Source organism: Pelophylax lessonae (assembly GCF_965119305.1).
Source record: "Pelophylax lessonae genome assembly, chromosome: 1".
Taxonomy (NCBI): domain Eukaryota; kingdom Metazoa; phylum Chordata; class Amphibia; order Anura; family Ranidae; genus Pelophylax; species Pelophylax lessonae.
Genome location: NC_138768.1, coordinates 595456524 through 595472618, shown reverse-complemented (window position 1 = coordinate 595472618; position 16095 = coordinate 595456524). Strand labels below are relative to the sequence as shown.

General features: G+C 39.5%; 1 protein-coding gene across 1 annotated transcript in view; it reads left to right on the top strand.

The window, feature by feature from the left end:
- LOC309548674 (uncharacterized protein) overlaps positions 1–16095 on the top strand; it is a 117963-nt gene that overhangs the window by 83925 nt on the left and 17943 nt on the right. The window contains 4 exon segments of the mRNA XM_082248636.1: positions 5830–5968; positions 11205–11292; positions 11575–11791; positions 15170–15430. Of these exon segments, the coding sequence (XP_082104762.1) occupies positions 5830–5968; positions 11205–11292; positions 11575–11791; positions 15170–15430 (705 nt within the window).

The following is a 16095-nucleotide window of genomic DNA, read 5'->3' as shown; positions in this document are numbered from 1 at the left end:
ACAAAGAAATTATAACTACACTAATACCTAGGTAAAACAACAAAAACATTTGAAATTGTACTTTAATGTGTATGCCTATAATAAAGGCTTTAACATGTTATTAGAGTTAGGAACCTGTCAAACATGCAGACCATTTGTCTGTTTTTCATCCATTCGTTGACCGATCATCCATTTACATCCGTTTATACCCGCTCCTGTCAACATCTGTTTTTTGGAACAGATCAAAACCCTAATTTTCTTCCATTTAAAAAAAATGGGTTGGACGAACAGCAGATGTAAACAAACGGTCCATTTTTGCATGTGAAAATGGCTCAAGGACTCAAGTGGGTAAGGACTCTAGCTGGCAGATATAGAAAGTTGATGTAAATACGGATGAAAAACTGATGTAAACTTGCAGCCTGACAAAAACAAAGCAGCTCTTCGTTCATTTTTTCATCTTTCCATCTATTAAATCTTCTGCCCTTGTTGTTTAAACTTGTTTTAGCTCAGTCAGGAAACAGTCCGGTAGCTTTGATTTTGTGTTTTTATTGAGAACTTGGATGGGAGAAGGGAATGAGTGGGATATTCCAATTTGTAACTACCGTATGCACAATAGGCTGGGACAACTGAATAATGCTGAGTGCGGCTAGGCCGCTGCTTCAGCTTGTCACTAGCAGTGAAGTAGAATAAGTGCACTTTCTGAGGTAAACTGTACTGTACTGCAGAACAATCTTCAGGGCCCTTCCTGGCACCCCCTTTGTTCCTCTTCTTCAGGGTCAACTACACGGCACCCCCTTTACTGTTACACTTCCTGTGTGAGCTAGCTCCTTGATCCCCTGACTTCTCTGGAGTGGTCCCCTTTCCTAGGCAGACCCTTTGGCAAAATTCCTGGTACTCACGGACACTGTTTTTCCAGAGAGACTCTGCCAGAAGCTCCACTTGTCAGCACTCTGGATCTTCTGCAGCTCAGCTCCACACCTGGTTCACTAGGCCGACTGCCTGAACCACCTTCCTCACACCTACAGGAGGAGAGATAGCTGTCCACCTCCTCCTGGGACTTTGCTCCCGCCAAAAGACACCCTGTCACATGTCCCCTCCGTATTTATGGTCAATCCCAGGATGCATTGCAGGAATGCCCTCCCACTGGGACTGCCATAATACCTGATGTGTCACTGGCTGGGTTTCATCCACTGTCCAACAAGCTCCTTCATTGGATACAGTGGGGACACTCCCTTAGATCCAGTGAATCACACCTGGAAACATGTGACAGGCAAACTAATAGATCAGGCTCCCCTGATAGGAAGAAGGAGCATAGATGCATTTACCTAGCACCTACCTAGGAGGGTGCTACACATGCTTGGCCAGTCCATCACTTTTACCCTCATCTTCTTTAGCAAGGCAGTGGTCATCTTGGAGGTGTGTTTGGGGTCATTATCATGTTGGAATACTGCCCTGCGGTCCAGGGAGCAGATCATGCTCTGCTTCAGTATGTCACAGTACACGTTGGCATTCATGGTTCCATCAATGAGCTATAACTCCCCAGTGCCAGCAGCACTCATGCAGCCCCAGACCATGACACTCCCACCACCAAGCTTGACTGTGGGCAAGACACACCTGTCTTTGTACTCCTCACCTGCTTGACACCATCTGAATCCAATACGTTTATCTTGGTCTCATCAGACCACAGGACATGGCTCTATTAATCCGTGTCCTTAGTCTGCTTGTCTTCAGCAAACTGTTTGCGGGCTTTCTTCTGCATCATTTTTAAAAGAGGCTTTCTTCTGGGACAACAGCCATGCAGACCAATTTGATGCAGTGTGCGACGTATGGTCTGAGCACTGAAAGGCTGACCCCCCACCCCTTCAACCTCTGCATCAATGCTGGCAGCACTCATACGTCTATTTTCCAAAGGCAACCTCTGGATATGACGCTGAGCATGTGCACTCAACTTCTTTGGTCGACCATGGCGAGGCCTGTTCGAGTGGAACCTGTCCTGTTAAACCGCTGTATGGTCTTGGCCACCATGCTGCAGCTCAGGTTCAGGGTCTTGGCAATCTTCTTATAGCCTACTTAGGCCATCTTTATGTAGAGCAACAATTCTTTTTTTCAGATCCTCAGAGAGTTCCATGAGGTGCTGTGTTGAACTTCCAGTGACCAGTATGAGAGATTAAGAGCGATAACACCAAATTTACCCCACCTGCTCCCCATTCGCACGTGGGACCTTCTAACACTAAAGAGTCACATGACACCAGGGAGGGAAATGGCTAATTGGGCCCAATTTGGACATTTTCTTTTCTTTCTTTTTTTTTTTCTTTTTTTCTCCAAAAAGTTTATTGAAGAACAATGAGTACAACTTTACAGAAAATGACAATGTGAACATTGTAAGGTTTGATAAGCGAATTCTTATGTGATAAAACAATGCTACAATAACATAAGAAATTGAAGAATGTACAGCCATTTTAATGAAAGAACAGATGGCATTGAAATGGTCTTTAAACTAACAACAGCATAGGTTACGAGATAGGAATGAAGCTGATGACAAGTCAATGAAAAGGAAGAATTATATTATATAGTAACTTCGGACGATATGTCGATACTGAGAGGCAAAATTTTTATAAACAAAAATGGAAGAAAAAAAAAAGGGGGGGGGGGAGTTGGAAAGAATGGGAAGAGTAATAATGTGAAAAAAGCCTGTGAGTTTAACGGACATTTTCACTTAGGGGTATACTCACTTTTGTTGCCAGCAGTTTTGACATTAATGGCTGTGTTGAGTTATTTTGAGGGGACAGCAAATTTACACTGTTATACAAGCTGTGCACTCACTACTTTACATTGTAGCAAAGTGTCATTTCTTTAGTGTTGTTACATGAAAAGATATAATAGAATATTTACAAAAACATGAGGGTGTACTCACTTTTGTGAAATACTGTATGTGTGCGTGTGCCTGTATATTAATATTTGGATGTGTGCATATGTATGTATGTGTATATGTATGTGTGTGTGTATATATGTGTGTGTGTGTGTATATATATATATATATATATATATATAAATAATGTATATGAAGTGAACGGTCAGCAGCTTTAGCTGCCCACAGTTAAAATGGCTGCAACCAGACATAGTGGGGAGAGATTTCTGCAGCTTATTTGCCAAGTACAGAATCACGGTACATATAAAATAATGTGCAAAGTGATTGGAGGGAAGCTTCAGAATGGCAAAGATGTTTTCATTACAAATTATGTGAGCAGACTGCAGTTCCTCTTTAACCCCTTGTCGACTGCACACAGTATATTTACTGCGGCAGTCAGCCCTGGCCAGGCAGAGTGACGTAGATCTACGTCGCTAGCCTGTGACCGGCTTGTGAGCCAATAGCGGGCGAGGGCGCGCCCGCTGAGGCGGGCGAGCGCGCGCCCGCTGAGGCACGCGCCTGCCCTGGCGATGTCCGCCGGTCACACTACGATCGTCGGTAGAGAGGGAGGAAGTCAGGCGACTTATGTAAACAAGCCGCCTGTCATTCTCCCCTGTGTAAAAATGGAGATCAGACGGTTCTACTATGTAGAACCGTTGATCTCTGTTTTTACAATAGTAGACATATCCCATCACAGTTAGAAGCACGCCCCTAGGACACACTTAACCCCTCCCTCTCCAATACAGTTAACCCCTTCCCTGCCAGTGTCATTTTTACAGTAACAGTGCATATATATAGCACTGATTACTGTAGTAATGTCACTGGTAACCCCAAAAGTGTCAAAAATGTCAGTCAAGAGTCCAATCTGTCCGCCGCAATGTTGCAGTCCCGCAAAAAAATCGCAGATCGCCGCCATTACTCGTTAAAAAAAAACACCAAAAATGACAAAAATCTTTCCCTTTGTTAGTAAACGCGATAACTTTTGCGCAAACCAATCAAAATACGCTTTTTGCAATTTTTTTTTTTTTTTTTTTTTTACCAAACATATGTAGCATAAAACAAATTGGCTGAAAATGTTAAAAAATTTTGATTTTTACATTTTTTTGGGGGAATTTCATATAAAAAAATGTGAAAAATATTGTTATTTTTGCAAAATTTACGCTATTTTTTTGTTTATAGCGCATGATCAAAAAATCGCACAGGTGATCAAATACCACCAAAAGAAAGCTCTGTTTGTGGGAAAAAAAAGGGCGTGAAATTCGTTTAGGTACAGCGTCGCACAACCGCGCAATTGTCCGTTAAAGTCACACGGTAAAATATCACAAAAACCCCCTGGTCAGGAAGGGGGTAAAATCTTCCGGGGCTTAAGTGGTTAAGTTTCCATTGAACTTCAATGCATAATATATGATTTTGTTCCATGCAATTGGAAACCCATTGGTAAAGTAAATAAGGTTAGCAGGTTAAAGCGGGCTGTATAGTACGCGGGAACTTTTGTACAGCAATTTGATTTAGTTGGCATACAAAACTTATGAGGTTAAAACAGTTTGGAAACTGTAAATAGAAACTGAGTGACTTTTGGTGTCCTTACATGAACTTGTGTTTGTTTTTGTGACTTAGCTGCCAAAAAAAACTGAAGGATCTTTCGCTCCATTTATTTCTGCAAATCTTCTTTCTTTACAGACTGACAGGCTTCATATTGATTTTATTAATTAAGTTATGCCATTGCTTATGTCACCTTGTTTCAAAGGAAAACAATTAAAATAAACTACATTTATAATTTTGAATAACCTATTTTAGAGTAGACCAAGTTACTTCTTGCACTTGCATGCTAAATGCTGCGGTTAGAGGTATTTACTATTGTTGAAAGAAATGAAACATAACCATGTAAATCCTGGTGCCTGCACAACAGCCTTTGACCACTTGCACACAGATGCCTAAAAATACCAAGTTTTTACACATTTTTTTTTTTTTTTTTTACTGATCTAAATGCTACCCATTGTTTTAAAGGGTCTGTACAAACAGGTGTGTAAACTTGTGCTGCATATAGATCCATAAAAAAAAAAATGCAAAAATCTGCATTGCTGGTCAGTATTTTCATACGCATATATCCACGTACACCACACCTTGATTTAAAAAAAGCTGGAATATATTTTGCACATGTGTATACGTGAATATGCGCAAATACGCTCATGAGCTCTACCAGGAGTTTTTTTTCCACCACGAATAACTGATGTTACATCAGTTTGTTCTCACAGATGAACCCCCTCTTGTCTATGTTGCTTGGGAGCTGCCAGAAAGTTACACTATTACAGCAGTGCCTATGAGTGATCACACTGGGACAGTAAAGACCAAGGAACAGCATTGTACACTGTGGTAAAAAAAAAAAAAAAAAATATATATATATAATATATATAATTTTTTTTTTTTTTTTTATTGGAATCTTTCTTACTGGGCACAATGGATACCTACACAGTTAGTAAAAAAAAAATGATGTGTACCTTAAACTGTTCATTTATCAGAGCTTAGATGAAGGACAATCCTTCCCTCTTTCCCCAAATATTGAAAGGTTCATTACAGCCCCAAAATCATTGGGATTTATTTACCAAAGGCAAACAGACTGTTCACACTGCAAGTGAAACTTCACTTTGCAACGGTAGTTTCCCCAGAACTTAGTAAATGTGATGAAATTTCATTTTTCAATTACCCATTCACATACAAAGAAAATTAAGAAAAAGAAAAAAAAACAGAAATTGTTCATTTTGTACATGATTGGATAATGAAAGTTAGTAGTGGAAGCTTCACCTCATTTACTAAGCCCTGGGGACAATTATTTTTAAAATGCAACTTCCCTTGAAAAGTGAACAGACTATTTACCTGTAGAAATTCAACCCTATTGTGTCTATTTTATTTAAAATATTTTTTTTGCTTAACTCTTTTCCCAGATTCTTGCTTCTGGTGTATGGGGATCAGACAGCGGTGTGCTGAAGCAAATATTCAGTTCCAAATTCCCTGTGATTTTGGGTCATGAAGCAGTTGGGATTGTTGAAAGTGTTGGCCCGAAAGTGACATCTGTAAAACCAGGTGAACTTAATGTAGTGAAATTGTTCTTTGATATAGTTAAGATGTCTCAACCCAAGAAACAAATGTAATCTATTGCACCTCACCAGACCTTAAAGTGTAACTGAAGGCAAAACCTTTTTTTTTTTTTTTTTTCATTTTGGATAGAGTAAGGGAGGGTTATAGCTCCTGCCTTGCTATCTATATCTCATTGGGGAGATTTACCTTCTTTTCCTTCTGATAGCCAAAACATAAAGTGAAAAGAAACCCCTCCAAAGTGAGGGAACCCTGAACGGTCACCAAAGTCATCAGAACTATTGTCCCAGTCAGAAGATTTCACTTATATTAAAGGGACTTCCAGATTCTGCTAAGCCCCCTGCCCGCAGACTCCCACAACCACCACACAGGATCATGGGGATGAGGTCCTTGTCCCCATCCACACGGGAAAAGTAGCTTTGGGGTGCAACCCAAATCTTGCACCCCCATGTTGAGGGCATGTGGCCTGGTAGGGTTCAAGAGGGGGCACTCACTCGTTCCCCTCCCCTTTTCTGACCTGCGGGACTGAATTCTCAGGTAAGAGTCTGGTAAACATTTTGGGGGGGACCCCAGGCCGTTTTTTTTTATTTTGGGGTACGATTTCCCTTAAGATCCTGGCATGCATTGGGGGGACCCCACTGTGTTTCTTTTTTCATCATTTTTAATTGTCAGTATGTTTTTTTTTTTTTTTTTTTTCATTCAGCTGTCAGCAGGGAAGCAGCTAACAGCTGATGAGTTATTCGTTGTGAAGGTCGCGGCAGCTGGCTTCCTGGCCCACTCCTTAGCAACCGGCTATTTGTCAAACACCCCTGCACTATTTTTTGGCAAAAACCGCATGTGATACCGCCAGCAAATCCCTGGTGGTCAATATCACATTTTTTTTTACTCTCACACACATATATAATATCTTAATGATATTTACGGTCACATTTTTAATTTTGCAGTAAATGCCGCATAATCGTTATTTTTTTTGTGAATTGGACTTTATTTACCACATGCAATGATTTACGAAAATGAGTCACGTGACTGTGTTATCGCATGCGGTAAACAATAGTGAATTGACCCCACTGTGTATAATATGTTAAACATTTTTAAAAGATAAATAAATGCTTTGCGAATGTCCCAAACATTTTCAAATCTGTCATGAACATTCCCCATATTGTGTCTAATTTCCTATTCTCAGCTCTAGCTAGTACCCATAATGCAGTATTTTCCTGAAATACCACAATCAGTAAAGTACTGCACTATGGCTACTATTTGGAGCCAATGATCATAGGAAATACACATATTAACCGGTTGCCGACCGCCGCACGACTATATACTGCGGCGGTCAGCCCCGGCCAGGCAGAGTGACGTATCGGTACGTCACTCGCCTGTCACTGACTTGCGAGCCTATCGCGGGCGGGCGCGCGACCGCCGAGGCGCGCGCCCGCCGCAGCTCGTTCACAGGCAAGTCAGTGCGTGTGACCGGCGGACTCGATGTCCGCCAGTCACACTGCGATCGCTCCTGTGAAGGGAGAAAGACAGAGCAGCTTGTGTAAACAAGCTGCCTGTCAGTTCTCCCTGTGTAAAAGTGAAGATCTGTCCGTTCTACTATGTAGAACGGTTGATCTTTGCTTTTACACCAATAGGAATGTCCCTACACAGTTAGAATCACGCCCCTAGGACACACTTAACCCCTCCCTGTCCAATAAAGTTAACCCCTTCCCTGCCAGTGTCATTTTTGCAGTAACAGTGCATATGTATAGCACTGATTACTGCAGTAATGTCACTGGTAACCCCAAAAGTGTCAAAAATGTCAGTCAAGGGTCCGATCTGTCCGCCGCAATGTCGCAGTACCGAAAAAAAATCGCAGATCGCCGCCATTACGCGTTAAAAAAAAAAACACCAAAAATGACAAAAATCTTTCCCTTTGTTAGTAAACGCGATAACTTTTGCGCAAACCAATCAAAATACGCTTTTTGCGATTTTTTCTACCAAACATAGGTAGCATAAAACAAATTGGCCGAAAAATGTTAAAAAATTTTGATTTTTACTTTTTTTTTTGGGGAATTTCATATAAAAAAATGTGAAAATATTGTTATTTTTGCAAAATTTACGCTCTTTTTTTGTTTATAGCGCGTGATCAAAAAATCGCACAGGTGATCAAATACCACCAAAAGAAAGCTCTGTTTGTGGGAAAAAAAGGACGTCAAATTCGTTTAGGTACAGCGTCGCACAACCGCGCAATTGTCCGTTAAAGTCACGCAGTAAAAAATCGCAAAAAAAACCCTGGTCCTTTAGCAGCCAAATCCTCCGGGGCTTAAGTGGTTAAACACAATATGGGGAATATTCATGAGATATTTGAAAATGTTTGGGACATTTTTTTTTTATAAATAGACCTATATATTGTAGCGACAAGAAATGTGGAAATGGTTGGGTAGTTTAGCAAAAGACACCTGGACTGGGTTGACACCACTGATTCCACAAAAATGCTATGCGTTGTCACTTCAGAACAGGAAAAAAAAAACATAGGTGCATTTCTGGCATATAAACAGGTATTCTTCTGTGTTTGCTGGGTTTTTATAGAAATACAACTTGAGATGTGCATTCATTGCAGAGATATACCGCATTTTTTTAAAATTTTGCCCTAACATACACTTTAATAACTTATAGACCTTTGTGTTCCCAATGATTTGTACCAAAATTGGTATAGAGATATGGACCAAACAGGAAAATTAGACTACAAAAAATAATTACGAAATTGTAGCCCAAGATCCTGTGTTTCTATCAAAGATATCATACACAGGTTCATCTCATAAAATTAGAATATCAAAAAGGTAATTTATTTCAGTAATTCTATTCAATAAGTGAAACCCATATAATTTATATAGATGTATTACACACAGAGTGATATATTTCAGGCATTTCTTTCTTTAAATTTTGATGAATATGGCTAACAGCTAGTGAAAACCCAAATTCCAGAATCTCAGAAAATTAGAATATTATATAAGACAAATAAAAAAAAAAAAGTTTTTTTTTATGAGATGGCTCCCCAAATCGTCACGGACTGTAGAAATTTCACACTGGACATAATACAACTTGGATTCCGTGCCTCTCCACTCTTCTTCCAGGCTCTGGGACCTTGAAATCCTAATGAAATGCAAAATTTTCCACAGTCCGTGATGATTTGATTTGGGGAGCCATGTCATCTGCTGGTGTTGGTCCACTGTGTGTTTTTTATTAAGTCCAAAATCAGCGCAGCCCCCTACCAGGAAATTCTAGAGCACTTCATGCTTCCCTTTACTGACCAGCTTTATGGAGATGCTGATTTCATTTCCCAGCAGGACTTGGCACCTGCCCACACTGCCAAAAGTACCAATACCTGATTTAATGATCATGGTATCACTGTGCTTGATTGGACAGCAAACTCACCTGACCTAAACCCCATAGAGAATCTGTGGGGTATTGTCAAGAGGAAGATGAGAGACACCAGAGCCAACAATGCAGACCATCTGAAGGCCACTATCAAAGAAAGCTGGGCTTCCATAACACCTCAGCAGTGCCACAGGCTGATCACCTCCATGCCACAACGCATTGATGCAGTAATTAATGCAAAATGAGCCCAACCAAGTATTAAGTGCATACTATACTGTACATAGACATACTTTTCAGTAAGCCAACATTTCTGTATTAAAATCCTTTTTTTATTGGTCTTATGTAATATTCTATTTTTCCGAAATACTGAATTTTGGGTTTAACTTTTCATTAGCTGTAAGCCATAATCATCAAATTCAAAAGAAAGAAATGCATAAAATATATCACTGTTTGTAACACATCTATATAAATTATGAGTTTCACTTTTTGAATAGAATTACTGAAAAAAATTAACTTTTTGATAATATTCTAATTTTATGAGATGCACCTGTACATAGGGTATATAACTTTTGATCCTGGCGCTACTTCTGAATGAGTATCACTATATAGTACTATCACTGTCATTCGTTCCGGCCCCAAACAGTTTATCTACATATGCAGGTTGGTCACTTTTGCTATTTATTAAATTGTGCAAAAAATCTACCGTAGTCAAGAATATTTTTCTATAGTGAGAGATTTGTCGCAACATCTTTAGCGGAGGATATGCTGTTTATTTTTGATTAACATTGTATAAATAAATATGTCTGCCTTAAAAAAAAAAAAAAAAACCTGGTTAATCCCAAAATAATAGATTGAATAGTTGATACAATGTAGCGCTTTCCCTACAGAAGTAGATAGTTGGAGATATAAAATCATAGGAGGGGCAGAGAGGATTGAATTAGCGGCATTTTGAGACGAGCTTGGTGATGTACCTTGGGGCAGAGTTGTGGATTGGCAGAGAGGGCGGCAGCCACCGACCAGTTGATAAAATAAAAATGTCTGTCAGCATTATTCATTATAGGGGGCATAGTCTGTATAAAGGTAGGCCAAGGAGGAAGGTGTTGCAATAGTGGTGAGGCGAGAGATAGCATGGGGCAATATGGTCTCTTTTTATTATCCCTGTTGTTGATCTCAGTTAAATATGTACGATAACAATGTATCAGCGGAAAATATGTATTCGTTTTTTTTTTTTTTATAAGATTACCAGAGAAAGTATTATACAATATATTGCAGTTTACTTATGTCATTATGCTTTGGGCTTTACTCACTCTGCAGATAAAATGCCCTTTAAAATGATTGAAAACTCTCACCTTGTAAAACAACCCTTTCAGTTTAAAATAGAAATGAAAGGCAAAATATTTGTGTAAAGATATAAAATATATATATATATATATATATATATATATATATATATATATATATATATATATATATATATATATATTTATATATATATACAATATATATTTTAGATAAGTGATCACATTCTCTCTGTTCTTAGCTGCATACGAGCTGGGGGGAGGAGAAGCAGCAGCTCACTGTGAATGGCTGTGCAGGAGGGGGTGTGTCAGGACAAGTCTGTTCATTGGAGGAGAGCAGGCTGAGTTCCCAGCACAGCTAGAGAACTGACCACTGTATATTCTCCTGCTTAGTGTGGTCAGTTTTTAATAGGAAAGCAGAGACAGACAGGATCACCAGGTGTTTCACACAAAGAAAGCAAAATAAAGAGAACGGGATATTTTTTCATACAAGTAAATGCTATAGCAGGCACATATTATTATGAAATGTTGGGTTTGCATGTTCTTTAAGTTTTCTTTTCTTTTAACAGGTGACAAAGTCATCCCACTTTCTATTCCACAATGTGAATCTTGCAGAGCCTGCAAAAGTTCAAACAGCAACTTCTGTGATAAAAATGAGAAAGAATACCATGTTACCTACACTAATTTGGTCTAGTCTCCCTGCAATATGTTTTACGAGAACATGTGAAAGATATTTTATTTCCATGCCTGTTTAATTATTAATAATTGTGTCTTGCACTGTTCTACTATAATCAATCTCCACCTATAACTAAAATATTAGTTAGGTGAAATAAGCATTTAGCATTCATGTCTTTTTTTTAAAGTTGAACAGAATCTTTATTGGAATTGCACTATTTGAAAACTCTTATCTTATTACTTTAATATTGTTTAACTAAACAGCATGGGTGCCAGATCAGGACTGATGGCGGACATGACCAGCCGATTTACTTGTAAAGGCAAAACTGTTTACAACCTAATGGGTACAAGCACTTTCACTGAATACACTGTTGTGTCTGACATAGCCGTTGCCAAAATTGATCCTCAAGACCCTCTTGATACCTGCCTTATTGGTTGTGGATTTGCTACTGGATATGGTGGAGCTGTAAATACCGCAAAGGTAATTATCTATATTATTTTATTAACAAAACCACTAATTGCTTAACCACTTGCCTACTGGGCACTTTTCCCCCCTTCCTGCCCAGGTCAATTTTCAGCTTTTAGTGCTGTCACAATTTGAATGACAATTGCGCGGTCATGCAACACTGCACCCATATGAAAGTTTTATCATTTTTTTTTTCACATAAATAGAGCTTTCTTTAGGTGTTTTTTCACCGCTGGGGTTTTTTATTTTTCGCTAAACAAAGGCTAAAATTTTGAAAAAAAAAAAAAAAAAAGTTTTTTATAGTTTGTTATAATATTTTGCAAACAGGTAATTTTTCTCCTTCACTGATGTGCGCTGTTGAGATTGCACTGATAGGCTGCACTGAGGCGGCACTGGTGGGCACTGATTAGGAGGCTCTGATGAGGCTGCACTGATAGGTGGCACTGATAGATGGCACTGATGGGCTTTGATAGGCAGCACTAAAGGGCACTGGGAGATGGAACTGATAGGCATTACTGATGGCTACTGATAGGTAGCACTGATTGGCATTGGTGGGCACTGGCAGGCAGCACTGATTGACAGCACTGATAGGTGACTCTGATGAGGCACTGATGGGCATTGATTGGCAGCACCGATGGGCACTGATAGGTGGCAATGGTGGGGACTGATTAGCACTGCAAGGGGCGCAGGGGCAGCGTGATTACTGGAAAGCATCCGTGTACGTCCTCCCAGAAAAGTAAGCCAACGCTCTGGCTGTCCTCCGGCTATAGTGCGGACAGAAAGTGGTAAAGTATGACTATAGGCAAATTTTTTCTTAGTTTTCAACATAGTGGAGAGGGATTAGAACACCTGTCAGATCATTTTTGCTGTCTGTGCCATTGTGAGAGAAATTCACTCTTTCTATTATTCCTGTTTACCATTATCTCCAAGAGTAAAAAGTAAAGATAATCAAACAAACATTGGGTTGTCACCAGAGCATGAAAAGAGGGGAAATCTTTTGATGGGGGCACTAGTTCTGGTAACCCCGGTGACATCCAGGGTTGCCAACTCCCCATTACTTTTTTACTGACAAAACATGGAAAATGTACTGATGGAGCACATATTTTACTGACATCCTGAAATATGACAGAAACTTATATTTTAAAGACAATGGATATTTAAACAGTATGAACAATATGTAAACATTACCAATACTCAAAACAAGTAATCAACCTGACTTTACAAATAAAAACTCAAATCAGAACGACAAAATGTGACTAAAGTAATGAAAGGTCTGGGGTACCCTGGGACAAAAACAGAAAAAAAAGGCCTGCAGCATGCATAGTGTGCCGTGGCTTATGATGGGCATGGCCAGATTTTGCCTAGCAGTGGGAGCGGCCTCAAGGGGTGTCAGTAAACAGAATCTGTGCCTAGTTGTGCAGTCCTTGTATGCACAAAACATTCCCACAACATATTCTTCAACCACAACTGACAGTCTCGCAGACACAAACAAACTCCAGGACAAAGCAAAATATTTTAAGACTAAATGCTTCCATTACATATGTTTGTATACACAAATATGATATAACCTTGTCTGGTGAAGCCTACTTTAAAGCAGAACTTCATTAAAACCATTGTTGGGACAATGTACACCTTGATCAGGACTATGTAATGGGCAACAAAATATATAGAATGCAAGTGTCAGAAATAAGTAACGTGCAAAACAACATATATAGTGCAGCAGTCAGGATGAACCCTCTGTTCATATCAGTCACCCTGTGTATTAATGTCTCCAGAGCCCTCTTTATGTCAGAGTCCCCAGCATTGCCCTATACATCAGGGTGTCCAGCTTCTTACCTTACATCATTGTCCCAGGATTCCCCCCTTACATCAGACCACTCCTTTTACATCAAAGTCCCCAATGTGCTCTCTGTAGATCACAGTCCACAGTGTTCCTCATTACATCAGAGTCCATGGAGTTCCCCTTTACATCAGTGTTCCCAGTGTTCTTCACTTACATTAGAGTCCTAAGATTTCCCCTTTACATCAAAATACACAGTTACCCTTTACATCAGACTACCCAGTGTTCCCCCCTTACACCAAAGTCTGCAGAGTTTCCATTTACATCAGAATCTCCAGTGTTCCCCCTTACATCAGAGTCATCCACAGAATTCCCTTTTTACATCAGAATCCCCAGTGTTCCCTACTTACTTCAGAGTCTACAAAATTCCCCTTTCAGTCAGAGTTCCCAGTGTTCCCTCCATACATCTGAGTCCGTAGTGTCCTCCCTTACATCCTATCTTTGCATGGGAGCAATGGATCACTTTGGAGATGATGGTATAGCAGTGGCTGGCAGGCATTTTACTTTTTTTTTTTCTTTTTTTTTTTAATTGCAGAATTGGATTTTTCTCATTGCAGGAACAGGTTACAACTGTGAACCAAGCATTGGGCTTGTAGTTTTGGTGCAGTAGGCAAGTTTGACAGGAAGTGCAAAGTGGCCATGGCATGTGTGCTGCGCTGTCAAGCTGTAATTTTAGTATTCTGGTGGGCGGCTGAGGGGCTCAGCCACTAGGTTTTACTGACCCTCGGCCTCTAGTGTCAAAGAGCTCTTATTTGTCCATAATATTGGATCAGGAAAGATGTAGACAGGGAAGTCCTGGTGTGTGTGATTTTTATATTCTTTGCACGTTATTGTACAATAGGTCTTTTTTGCATTCCATACACAGATTTTATTTCTTGTCTGCTCCAATGCAAAAATAAATTTAAACCTGTGACCTTTAATGGCGTCAGGGTTGCATGCAAAACCTTTACCAGGCTGCTCCTTTTTGGGAACTGTAAATGAACATAGTTGGCTCTGATTATTTGTTCAAAATCAAAAGATAGGTTTGTTGGCCACATTCCTATTGCGCATTAAACTTAATGTTTAATATAATGCATGTAAAATAAATAGAAATGCAAATGTATTCCCAAACAAGGAAGCCCGAATCAACCCTTCCATACCAGTCTTCCCTCTTGCAAGTTTTTTTGCTTTTTTTTTTAATGCATGCCTTTTTCTAAATGTCTAGCAAATTACGGTGTGTGATGATCTTGTGATCTTCCTCACCTCTTCACACAGAATGGTCCTTAATGATGTAGATTCCTCTTTATACTATAAGTGGAGCCTGCCATGGTGACACCAACAATTTCCCCTAGGAAAATGGGTTTAATGATGCTGGCTATCATTTAACTCAGAAGAGGACCAGTGCTGGTGAGTCTGTCAGGACCAGCATCAAAGAGGAGGTAAGTATTGCAACCAAAGCACCTTTTTTATTTTTTTAATTGCTGGGGCATAAATAAAAATATTTAAAAAAAAATTGGTTGTGTTTCAAAATACACAATATGTTTTTTTAATATCTTTCAATATTTTTTCCCTAGGTAACTCCAGGTTCTACCTGTGCTGTCTTCGGTTTGGGAGGCGTTGGCTTCTCAGCCATAGTTGGATGCAAAAATGCTGGAGCTTCACGTATTATTGGGGTTGGAACTCATAAAGACAAATTTCCCAAAGCCATTGAATTGGGAGCAACAGAATGCCTAGACCCCAAAGATTATGATAAACCAATCTATGAGGTCATTTGTGAGAAGACTAATGGAGGGGTAGAATATGCCATTGAATGCGTTGGGCGCATTGAAACTATGGTATGTAAAACATGTGTATGCTATCATTTAAAATATTTAAATGTATATAAACTACTCTATTACCAAACAATCCAGAATTTGACTTACTAGTTGCACTCTTTAACCAGAACTAACTACAAACCAAAGAGCTAATCCACTAATTTTTAAGATTCACACATCCGTAAAACAGAGTGACTAGAAAGATGACTCTAGTATTTCTTGGTTCAGCTTTGGACAATGAAAAGCACCTTGGAAATTATGATTACATTGTGCAGGCTAATCACATGGCTGACTGAAGAAAAGAGAGCAGTATGTATATATCATCAGGGTCACAATGAGAAACCACAGGACCCTGTACAGCTAACCTGACAAAGCATGACTCAATGTGCTTGTGAGTGTGGAAAAATTTGAACTACCTGTGGGAGGTGTTTAAAACTTATGTTCAAAGGGCAGTGATCAAAAGTATGTAATATACAGAGTACATTTGTCAGGAGTAGGTAACACATAGAGTACAGTGGTCAAGTGTGTCTAAACATATTACAGGAGACAGGTGTATGACATGTACATAGTGCAGGGGTCAGGTAATGCAGTGAGTCTAGGACCTTTCGTAACCAGGCATTACATTTTGCCATATCAGAAAAATATTCACTGTAATTAATTACAGGTGCATGCATTTTACAAAACAA